We start from the raw sequence: 12,336 nt of genomic DNA on the forward strand, positions 1-12,336 counted from the left end.
TGAAAACTGATGGGAACTTCAGCACACACAAAAGTCAGAGTTGTTATACTATTTCAGGATAATTGGCAAAACCCTAAAGCAACGTGGGATAATCAGTGTACGTTAATAATGGAACTGGATTGCCACGTGGACAGTCCCAGATTAGGTGATAGACAAAACTTGCGTGTAGTCCTTGAACTCATCATGTTGTTCAGAAGCTGCTCTCATAAGTAAGAACACTAAATTGACATCAGCAGAATTGCTCTTTGAGATGGATTTTGTTGGATGAAATTGATCTTTTAAAACATTCTTTTAGAATAATGAGCTTCAGTTAAGCTTGTGGAAAGCTGTCAGTCTCCTCCCTGCTTTTGCTGCTGGGGATGTTGAAAGCCCTGGGTCACTGTAAAATAAGAGTAGCAATTTCATATATATTGTTGCACTTAACAGCTATCTAGGAAAAATTCTTTCCTTTGCCCAGAGCAATACGCTGAGTTTTCTTACTTAAAATTCTTGAGGCATCAAGCTTGTATTTTTAGGTTACAGCGCAGCTCTTAAAGGTGTGTACAAGAGGGTCAAACAGGTAGAAACAGTTTGCTGTGATCTGTTGCATTAGCAGTGTAACTTACTGAAAGTTAAACTAAGATGGGAACTCAGATTGGTGTCCACCTGGAGATGTAACTGCCTATGTGCATTCACTTACCCTGCTATAAAATGTGAAATAGCTTTCCCTTTTCATGAAAACAAAGTACTTTTCTGGTGCATATTAATTGTAGAGTGAGTCAGCATTAACAGTAGCTGCAGAGTAGTTAATTGGCTTACTCCTGGTCTTCAGTTTCAAGTAATTTCTCTGTATTACCGTAGTTTGGGATTCTGCGACTTGCCCTACATGAGCTTTGATAATTAGCCTTACAGGAGTGGTGGTGGTGAGGCTGTTGTGGTTTGTATAACCTCAGTTTCTAGCTTTTGGGTTTTGTTTTACTGCTGCTGAACTAGAGGCATATATCTTTTTCCATTTATCTGTTTGTAGGTAATGACTAAGTATATAATTAATTCTTGGATGAATTTAAAGCTGTTGAAAATCATTTACCATTCACTATTAGACAGGAAGAGACACATCGTAATTTCCAAGGCTTTCCTGTTCTTGAAAGTCATTGGTAATATGTTGTCGTGTGAAGTTCTACTCTTTGTTTTTTATTTAGCCAAGAACTGAAGTAGTTTCAGTGTTGTTTGAAGTTTATTCTGTAGTCCATTTGTGATATTTTTCTACATGACTTACGTAGTGTTGTGAAGCTTAGCATCACTCCCCTGATTTGGATGTGCAGAGGCAATCTTCAAGTACCACAGTTAACGATTTCTGTCAGCAACAGCCTCAACTCTGTCTAGCAAACTTAGTTTTTCTCTACTTCAACAGGGTTTTTTTTAATTGAGTTGAGGACTTACACTTCTGTAAAATCAGGAGTAACAAGATTAAAGTCTCATCTGAATTAAATAATGCAGTTGACACTTATCTATTGGTAGACATTCATTACTGAAAGACTGAAAGCAAAAAAACCCATTTATTTATGTATGTATTCTTCAGATACCATGTAATGGAAAAGCAGCAGACCGCATCCATCAGGACGGGATACACATTCTCATTAATATGAATGGTTACACCAAAGGAGCCCGAAATGAATTATTTGCCCTGAGACCAGCACCTATTCAGGTAACTAAGTTAGAGGGCTCTGTATCTCCAAAAGACCACTTGTGAGTAGGAAGAGTTTCTCTTTTTCTTGTGGCAGAGTGGAAAAATGTTGAAGGCTCATGCTGATTAGTAAGTGAGAGAGACTTTTTAGGGCTTAGTATATGTGAGGCAAATAGAATCATTCTGTCGAAGCAGGGTGGTTTGGTTTGGTGTTTTTTCTTAGTCAACTACCCATGGAGCACATATGTCATGCAGGAGAACTCCTTAATTCTTTGAGGTTTGTGTACACCACTGGCTTTGTTGCATTAGTAGGAACAAAGAAAGGGTATGTGAAGCAGTTGTGGAAGTGAGTTGTTGGTTTTAGTCTCTTTAGGCTTAGTGAAATTCTAGTTGGAATAAGTCAGAATCAATGTCAGAGTTGTTTTTTTTTCATTAAGGATTTTCTGAAATGCCTATGGAAAGAGAATGAGAGAAGCCTGAATTGGAGTCGCTCTAGGCTGGAGAAGTCTCAGCTAGGAGAGGCTGTAATCACTGGTGGCTAGTATTCTAGCTATAACTGCTCATAGTTGGATGCTTTGGCCTTTTATTTGAGGGATCGATTTTAGAACATCCTTGAACTGTAAACTATGTTGGTAGTGAAAGTTTGGGCTTAATGGATAAAGCACAAGAGGGAACTTGAATCTGTAGATGGAAAATTTAACCTAAAATGCATTGGTTTTTAACTTCCTTTATTTTCACAATGCACTGAGGACTGGAGCCTTGCCTCCTTCTTTTTTAGGCAATGTGGCTAGGGTATCCTGGAACCAGTGGGGCGTTGTTCATGGATTATATCATCACAGACAAAGAAACTTCCCCAGTTGAGGTGGCTGAGCAGTATTCAGAGAAATTAGCTTACATGCCAAACACGTTCTTTATTGGAGACCACGCCAACATGTTTCCCCATTTGAAGGTACGTAGGAATATAGGGCAAGAAAAGTAAGTGTTTTCCATAGGTGTCTATAAGTCTTGGTATAGTACTTGGTAAGGGATCTTGTAACTTTTTAAACTTTTTTTTTTTTAAACAGAAAAAAGCAGTCATTGATTTCAAGTCCAATGGTCATATTTATGATAACAGAATTGTTTTGAATGGCATTGACTTGAAGGCTTTCCTTGACAGCCTCCCTGATGTCAAGATTGTTAAGGTGAGAGCTACTCCTTTGTGTGTTCAGTCTAGGGACTGAAGCTAGTACTTCATCTGATGCTTATGTGATTTATCTTAGATGAAGTGTCCTGACAGTTGTGACAATGCAGATGGCAATGCTGCCCTTAGTATGCCAGTCATTCCAATGAACACAATTGCAGAAGCTGTGATTGAGATGATTAATCGTGGGCAAATTCAGATAACTATCAATGGATTCAACATCAGTAATGGATTAGCAACTACTCAGGTGAGGCACTCCCAAGACGTTGTTCTCCTGGGTTTTGTGTTATATCTGTATGTTTTAACATAACAAGGAAGAAAAACCTCCAACCTCCTGTCTTCTGTCATGTTGATTTGTTTAGTTCTCATACTGAAGGAGACTTGCGAATGTGTTGTTACAAGCCACAGATGCACTGGAAGATGATCTTTCCCCCCAGAGATTGAGGGGTTATGTCAAGAGGTACCTGAAGTCCAAAGAAACTTAATCTTCTTGCATAAAGACGACACTGGGTTGTTCAGAATCTGAAGGCAAGATTTGCTCATTGCCTAGAGGGCATTTGTGAGCTGTTACCCAGTTTCAGTTGTGTTTTTCCTCTAGAAAAAAATTGCTGGGTAATACAGGCAAACGTATTCCACTGCATCTCAACCATGGTTATTCATCTCCTTGCATCTTTCTGAACTATGCACTATACCACCACCTCTCAGTGCTTAACAGTTCATGGGATTTTAGTGACAGTGAAGGTTACTGGTTTTGTTTAATACTTCTTGCTTGCAGAACAAATTTTCCTTTTTAAAAATACCATATTTTGACATTGGCATAACTCTTGACTTGTGAATTTTATTCAGTTTTCAGTCCTTCAGGATTATTATCACTGCTCTATTCATAATCTCATGCTTTTGGTTTCTTTCTATGAGTTCTTTTGCTCACAGCTGAGACTTTCCTTTAAGTTGGTAATAGGTTATGCCTTAGTTTGATCAGTAAGCTTATTAGCATTTTTTTTCTGAAATTGTTGTCTCCTGAGAATAACAGAGAATTAACACTGCACCACCAAGATGAAACAATCTAAGCTCTGTTGGTACACTTCTGAAACAGGATTTCTATCTTTTGATCACACTAATATCACCCTTTGTGCTTGTTCTAATTTGATATTGCTGCTTTTGGGCATAGGTTGACTCATAATGTATATCAACTCCTGGCTACATGACTGGTGCCACCATGAGGGGTTTGGCTTTTATGACAATGGGGTGTTCTTCAATGACTACAACATGCTGGGGAGGGATGGAATCCACCTGTCCAAAAGGGGTAAGGGAATCTTCAGCAGTAGGCTGGCTAACTTGGTGAGGTGGGCTTTAAACTGAAGGACTTGGGGGGTAGGATCCATTGCGAAAATGCTCACACCAGCATGTCCAACGGGGGAGTAAGTCAGGCCAAGCAGCGTGGTAACAGATGTTCCTTAGCTGTCTCCCAAGAGATGAAGCAGAAGAATAATCATCTCAAGTGTATGTATACAAATGCATGCAGTCTAGGTAGCAAACAGGAGGAACTGGAGCTTCGTGCCCACTCAGAAGGGTATGACATCGTAGAAGTAACTGAAACATGGTGGGACAACTCGAATGATTGGGGGATCACAATGGACAGTTATAGGCTCTTTCGTAAGGACAGGCAGGGTAGAAGAGGTGAAGGAGTCGCACTTTACATTAAGGAGAACCTTGAATGTATCGAAGTCAACTATGGTGATTGCAACTGCTCCATCGAATGCCTCTGGGTTAAAGTCAGCAGGGTGGTCTCCAAGCAGGACCTCACAGTGCGCATCTGCTACCGACCTCCTAACCATGATGACAAAGCCAACGAAGTGATACTTGGGGCACTAAAGCAAGCTTCTGGCCAACAGAACCTGGTCCTTATGGGTGACTTCAACTACCCAGACATCTGCTGGAAGAACAATAGGGCAGCTTGCATGTCATCCACTAAGTTCCTGGAATACATAGAGGACTTTCCTCATAAAAATATTAGATGTGCCAGCCAGGAACGCAGCACTGCTGGACTCGCTATTCACAAACCGAGAAAACCTGCTTTGTAATATCTCTGTTAGTGATAGCCTTGGCTGCAGCGATCACAATATGGTGGAGTTTGGGATCCTGCTGAGCATGCTGAAGGCCAGCTCTAAGACAAGGGTTCTAGATTTTAGAAGAGCAAACTTCAGCTCACTCAGGGCTCAGTTGGGAGGGATTTGATGGGAAGCTTCCATGGAAGATAAAGGAGCTAGTGAGTGCTGGGAGTTGACTTCAAGAACTCTATTGGAAGCATAAAGCCAACTTATACCCTACAAAGGAAAGGGAAGTAAGTGGAGCAAGAGGCCCCCTTGGCTCAACCGTGACCTCCCGGGTCTACTCAAATCCAAGAGAGAAGCATGACAGAGATGGAGAAGGGGAGGATTATCCGTGGACAGCTACAAGGGCATTGCCAGAGTGTGCAGAGATGCAGTTAGAAAAGCAAAAGCCCAGCTCGAACTGAAACTGGCCATAGGTGTCAAAAAATCAAAGTTTGGTTTCTGCTTGTGGTTGACATACCTGAAGAAGGAAAGCACAGGCCCACTGTTAAACAGAAAAGAGTGTCAGCTACCAATGATGCTGAAAAGGCAGAGGTCCTCAACACCTTCTTCCCCTCTGTCTTTACCTGCACTGTCGGGTCCCAGCCTTTGGAAACAAAATTGCTGATTGATCCAAACGCCGACCCACCATCAGTGAAGGAAGAGTTAGTACATGAATTATTACGGGAGCTTGACCCCTACAAATCGATGGCCCCTGATGCCATCCACCCGAGGGTGTTGAGAGAGCTGGCTGACATCATTGCAAGGCCACTCTCCATAATCTTTGAGAAGTTGTCGAGAACGGGGATGTCCTAGAGGACTGGAGGAAGGCAAATGTTACCCCTATCTACAAGAAGGGCTCAAGGGAGGATCTGGGTAACTATAGGCCCATCAGCCTTACTTCAATCCCTGGGAAAGTTATGGAATGAATCCTCCTGAGGGCCATCACAAGTCAAATGGAGCACGTGATTGGGAAAAGCCAACGTGGGTTCACTAAGGACAGGTTGTGCTTGACAAACCTGGTGGCCTTCTATGACAGAGTGACTTGCCTGGTTGACGTGGGGTGGGCGGTGGACATTGTCTACCTGGACTTCTCCAAGGCCTTTGATACGGTCCCCCGCAGCCTCCTCCTGGAGAAATTGATGCGTTATGGCCTAGACAAGTGGTCTGTGCAGTGGTTGGGGAACTGGCTGACAGGCCGCACCCAAAGGGTGGTGGTTAATAGCTCCTTCTCCAAGTGGCAACCTGTCGGCTAGTGGAGTTCCCCAGGGATCAATATTGGTCCCAGTGTTGTTCAATATCTTTATAAGTGATCTGGATACTGGCATCAAGTGTAGCCTGATGAAGTTTGCAGATGACACCAAATTGAGTGGGGAAGTAGACAATCCAGAAGGGAGAGCTGTTCTGCAGGAAGATCTGGATAGGCTGGAAGAGTGGGCCAACAAGAACCTTATGAAGTTCAACAAGGACAAGTACAAGGTCTTGCACCTGGGAAAACATAATCTGGGAGTGCAGCACAGACTGGGATCTACCTGGCTGGAGCGCAGCCAGGAAAGGGACCTGGGGGTCCTGGTGGACAGAAAGCTCAACATGAGCCAACAGTGTGCTGCTGCGGCCAAGAAGGCCAACAGGATGCTGGGGTGCATCAAAAAGGGCATCACCAGCAGAGATAAAGAAGTCATTATCCTTCTCTACTCAGCGCTTGTCAGGCCACACCTGGAGTACTGTGTACAGCTCTGGTCCCCACTATACAAAAAGGTTGTGGACAGGCTGGAAGGGGTCCAGAGAAGGGCCACCAAGATGATCAGAGGACTGGGAAGCTGCCGTACGAGGATAGGCTGGGAGAGCTGGGTTTGTTCAGCCTTGAGAAAAGGAGGCTCAGAGGGGATCTCATCACCATGTACCAGTACTTAAGGGGCAGCTACAAAGAAGGTGGAGACTCCCTTTTTACAAGGAGTCCCATGGAGAGGACAAGGGGGAATGGACCCAAGTTGCTCTTGGGGAGATTCTGATTGGACATGAGAGGAAAATTTTCATAGTGAGGACAGTCACCATTGGAATAATCTCCCCAGGGAAGTGGTTGACTCAGCCACGTTGGACACTTTAAAGAGTCATCTGGACAGGGTGCTGGGCCATCTTGTCTAGACTGTGCTCTGCCTAGAAAGGTTGGACTAGATGATCCCTGAGGTCCCTTCCAACCTGTGATTCTGTGCGAACTGTGCATTGTGTTTTTGATGTATCCTCAATGACCTGGAAAACTAGCATTTCTACCAACTGTTGAACAAAATTATCTTGTGCATCTTCTGACAGAGTCAGCGACAGTGAATCTGCATCTTCAGTCCTAACTGTTCTGTGTCTATTATCTTCACAAAAAAAAAAAAAAATGCAAAAAACCCCAAACCACAAAACCCAAACCTGAAAAAAAGGAAAACAAAAGCCCCAAAAGCAAACCACAAAACCCCAAACAAACCAAAAAACCCCTTTGCTTTCTCAGTCCTTTTTTATTCTTCCATGAAGTCCTAATTCTGGTTTTGGTGTTGAGGAAATGAAGTGATCTTAAGGAGGGGAGGAGTCCATGGGTGTCCTGGTTTCAGCTGGGATTGAGTTAAATTTCTTTGTAGTAGCTAGTACGGGGCTGTGTTTTGGATTTTTGCTGGAAACAGTGGTGATAAAGCAGAGGTGTTTTTGTTGTTGTTAAGTAGCACTTACACTGGTCAAGGGATTTTTCGGCTCCCCGTGCTCTGCCGGGTGCACAAGGAGCTGGGAGGGGACACAGCCGGGACAGCTGACCCCAACTGCCCAACGGGATATTCCATACCATATGACGTCATGCTCAGTATATAGAGCTGGGGGAAGAAGGAGGAAGGGGGGACATTGGGAGTGATGGCGTTTGTCTTCCCAAGTCACTGTTACGCGTGATGGAGCCCTGCTTTTCTGGAGGCGGCTGAACACCTGCCTGCCCAGGGGAAGGAGTGAATGAATTTCTTGTTTTGCTTTGCTTCTGTGCGCAGCTTTTGCTTTCCCTATTAAACTGTCTTTATCTCAGCCCATGAGTTGCCTCACTTTTACTCTTCCGATTCTCTCCCCCGTCCCACCGGGGGGAGAGTGAGCGAGCGGCTGCGTGGGGTGTGGTTGCTGACTGGGGCTAAACCACGACAATGGGTAATGCCTCTTTACATTCTTTTTCTTTCCAATTATTCCAGTCACTTGGAATATCAGGGAGATAGAGCATGGGCATAAAAATGCCCGGTGCTTTGTGCCTTGGTGGTTGCAACATTGTGGCATCCACAAGCATGTACGCATTCCAGTTAAATTCTTGTTATGGGTAAGTACTCTACTTTGTTTTAGTATAATAAAACCAAAGATATAGTCACATTAACTTAGGATGCCAGCTACTGTTGCAGTGTGTCTCAGGATGATTCCACAGGTCATACTCTTGTTTCCTGCCATTTCAGTGTTCTAATAGGTATTTTTTTCTTTAGATTAACAACAAAGCAGCAACTGGTGAAGAAGTTCCACGAACTATAATTGTTACTACCCGTTCTCAGTATGGCTTACCAGAGGATGCTGTTGTATACTGTAACTTTAATCAGCTGTATAAGATCGATCCTTCCACTTTACAGATGTGGGCTAATGTGAGTATCTGTACCTAAGGTCAGACTTCTGGAACATAGCTGTTCTGTTCAAGTTGGCAGAAACTTCATGTAAGTTAAAACTGTTTTGTGGAAAATAGTGACCCTGAGCCCTTGAATACTTACAGTGCTCGTGTTGCAGGACTTAGTTTTAATAGAATACAGAAGTTTTTTAGATTGATTTCAAATCACATTTGTGCTTCTAGCCAGGGAAAAAATTGTCTTGGACAGCATAAGTATGTTTGTACTCCAGTGTGAGATAAGCTTGGTCTTCCCTTGTCTGCACAGTTAAGTCATAACTGGCCTTGGCAGTTGATAGATAGTTAGATAGATAGATCAAAGCACTGAGTATCTCTGTCAAGGTCCAGTTTATAGCGTATTGCTGAGAGTTACTTGAGGGGTAACTTTTCTACATTCCATAGCATGGGCCTATAAGTAAATGAGGTCATAAATTTCAAGACTTATTCTCTAAATCTGTGAACTATTGCTCAGAGTTGCTGTCTGTTTCAGTGGAATTATAAATGCAATCCTAGTTATTCCACTTGAAATGGTGATGTATTTTTTTCCTGCTCTATATATCATAAGATTAAAATATTGAATAGTCTTTTGCTCCATTTTAGTATGTGGTAATTTCTTGTTTGAAAAAGGAAATGTTTCTGACCAAACTTTATGTATTTGATACTTTATTCTTGTTACAGATCCTAAAAAGAGTTCCGAACAGTGTCCTGTGGTTGCTACGTTTCCCAGCTGTAGGAGAGCCCAATATTCAGCAATATGCACAAAACTTGGGTCTTTCCCAAAACCGAATTATCTTTTCTCCTGTTGCCCCCAAAGAAGAACATGTGAGGAGAGGGCAACTGGCTGATGTTTGTCTAGACACTCCGCTTTGCAATGGGCACACAACTGGGATGGATGTACTCTGGGCTGGGACTCCAATGGTCACTATGCCAGGTAATGCAGGAGGGAACCTATTCAAACCCCTCTGTTTACATATTATTAGTTTTTTAATAACAAACAGCAAGCCCAACAAACTTTTTTGCCTCTTGTAGAGGCAGAAGGAGAGTAACTCGTACTCTGCTACTTGATAAGCTTACTCCTGTCATCAACTTAAATATTTTTGTTTATTTGTTCTTGGTTTTTGTTTTGTGTTTTTTTTTACAGGCGAGACTCTTGCATCACGAGTTGCTGCCTCACAGCTTACTTGCCTGGGTTGTCTTGAGCTCATTGCAAAAAGTAGACAGGAATATGAGGATATTGCTGTGAAACTGGGAACTGATCTGGAATAGTAAGCAAACTTGTACTGTGTAATGTGGTAACATCAAGAATGTGAAGCACTGTATTTGTGCACAGTGCAAACTTTCCAGTAGTTTTAATCTTGCAGATGTTTTAATATTTAAAATAGCTAGGCAATCCTTCTCTAGAGGTTTCTTGTCTTGCAGTTAACTCAGCTTCTCCTTTTACAGTAAACTTAACAGCACTCCCAGTTGAGTATCAATGCTACCTGTTCTCAGAAAATTGCTCGTGTGCAGGCTCTTATCCTGTAAAAAGTGCAATATAGTTCACCTTTTGTTCTTTCAAAATTGAAGATTAAGCAGTTTGTCACTTACTGCAAGTTAAAATCGCGCTGTAAAAAGTCACCTCAGTACAGATAACACAAGTTAACGTATTAATGTTGCAGCTCTTCTGACTTGAAGTGATCATGCTGGTCTGTATCAGAAATGATAAGGGGATGAAACAACTGTATGAATTTGGAAGTGGGGGAACAGATATTTTTTAAATAGTTGTACTGGCAGTTCTGGGTTGTCTGAAAATAGTAGATTTCAGAAGTAAACAGTATTATGAAGTGTTTGGAAGCTTTTGTGACTACTTTAATTCATTTCTTGTAGCCTGAAAAAAATACGTGGCAAAGTCTGGAAGCAGAGAATATCCAGTCCTTTGTTCAACACAAAACAGTACACTATGGACCTGGAGCGGCTCTATCTTCAGATGTGGGATCACTATGCTGCTGGCAACAAACCGGACCACATGATTAAGCCAGTAGAGGCCAGTGAGTCTGCATGAAGAGAGACTGTCTGTATGCCCACCCAGAACTCTCCAGGAACTGAGCCTCTCAAACACTTCTGCAGAGATGATGAGCTAAAACCTGTGCGTTTCTACTTAGTCTGCCTGGTACTCTATGGCTGAAGTAATACATGATGGTGATTAAAGCACAGCCAGATTTATTTCTTGCATGATAGGGAAAGACTCGATAGAGCCTGGGATCCTTTTATTCCTTGAGGAATTTGAATGGGATTGAGCCGTGTACATGTGCGCCTGTGTGTATGAGTGACATAGTGGTTGCTCGGGGAAGTTTGAACTGCCCAACCAATTATGACTTCATGGATTGATTTAATCTTCCTATGAATCTTTTATCTGGATTGGGAATTGGAGCATTTTAACATTTGATTTTTGGGTACTCCTGTTGGTATATGTGTGGTTCTCCCATCACAAGATTTCCAGTTAGCAAGTGTTGCTCCCTGCATTATTTTCTGAACCGTGTGGACTGGAAGGGCATAATTGCTGGTGTAGTCTTTTTTTATAGGTTTTATAAACCACTTGAGCCTATATCAGCCTTTTAATGTTTGACCTCTGTTTTGGAGCTCTCTGTAATGTGTTGGTTTAGATAAGAACTTGGGGTTTTTGTTTTGTTTTTTAAGCTTCTCCAGTAACTCAGCTAATTGGCTTCATGATGGCAGCTCTTATTCTGTTGAAAAACCAAATTTGATTTGAAATTAATCCTCCCCACAAGTGTTTGAGGCAAACACAAACTGGTGCCAAATACAGATCTTTCAGGAATGATTGTTAATTATGTATAGAGGCGCAGTCCTAGGTACTGTAGCAAAGACTTTAAACAAAAAATAAAGCTTTGGTTTGCCAGTTTGACTGATTTGACCAACGTTTCATGTTTTCTGCTGCCCTTCTTGTGCTGCTCTCGGAAGAGTATTCTGAACTGCTGGCCTTCATTTTCCTTTCTGTTATTTTGCTTTAAATAGTACTGTTTATTTCAGCAGAAATAATCTCAGGTAAGTGTAGATCTTCTACATAAATGTTTGTTTCCACTAGTTGAGACTAAACCCAACCAAACATGAAAGCTCTGGTGCATGTGCGTGCTCAACTCAGAAGTGTTTTGAGGCCTCACACAGCTTTTCTTCTAGCCTTCATGGTGCCATCATCTCAGGTCAAATTCTGTAGTACCTTGAAGGTCATGGCCAATGTGTAAATTAATATTTTTGTTTTGAATAAGCAACAGTAGCATTCCCCAGCTCCTAAATCTCTGTGGTGGGTCGAAGACTGCAATTTGAAATGTCAACCATGGTAATGGTGCTAGGGCTGTTGCTGATATGTAGCAGGCAGATTTGTCTCCTGGTTGTACTTAGCTTGAGACTCCAGTTTCTGCCAGGTGCTGCTGCGTGGTGCAGCTAGGTGACCGGGTGTCTGCTGGCGCTGGGTGTACCCTGCCTGATGAGCACCCCCTTTCTTGGTGGGGCACCATTGCTGCCTGCACGCCCCAGGGAGGAGGCCTCGCTGTAGTTACTCTTGCACCCTGTTAGCAACTGTTTGGTTAGTAGAACTGTTAGCAACAGCTGTCTCATATCACGAGGTGGGGTTCACAGCCCTTTCACGATCTACGTCTGTGTGTGCCGATGTCAGCTGGAGCTGGCGCCGACTCTGCCGTCGCAGCCAGCGGCGGACCTACGGCGGCGCCGTGGGCTCTGCCGGCCCCTCGTGCGC

General features: G+C 42.8%; 1 protein-coding gene across 3 annotated transcripts in view; it reads left to right on the forward strand.

The window, feature by feature from the left end:
* The window catches only part of OGT (O-linked N-acetylglucosamine (GlcNAc) transferase), a 29,108-nt gene extending 17,621 nt beyond the window's left edge, over positions 1–11,487 (forward strand). For all 3 annotated transcript variants that reach the window (XM_075106931.1, XM_075106932.1, XM_075106933.1), the window contains 8 exons: positions 1,559–1,684; positions 2,442–2,612; positions 2,728–2,844; positions 2,923–3,090; positions 8,416–8,568; positions 9,264–9,516; positions 9,727–9,850; positions 10,452–11,487. In XM_075106931.1, coding sequence (XP_074963032.1) covers positions 1,559–1,684; positions 2,442–2,612; positions 2,728–2,844; positions 2,923–3,090; positions 8,416–8,568; positions 9,264–9,516; positions 9,727–9,850; positions 10,452–10,626 — 1,287 coding nt within the window. In that variant the 3' untranslated portion in view covers positions 10,627–11,487. The remainder of the gene's footprint in view (positions 1–1,558; positions 1,685–2,441; positions 2,613–2,727; positions 2,845–2,922; positions 3,091–8,415; positions 8,569–9,263; positions 9,517–9,726; positions 9,851–10,451) is intronic.
* Positions 11,488–12,336: the final 849 nt, after the last annotated feature.

This window comes from Phalacrocorax aristotelis, chromosome 11, assembly GCF_949628215.1.
Source record: "Phalacrocorax aristotelis chromosome 11, bGulAri2.1, whole genome shotgun sequence".
Taxonomy (NCBI): Eukaryota; Metazoa; Chordata; class Aves; order Suliformes; family Phalacrocoracidae; genus Phalacrocorax; species Phalacrocorax aristotelis.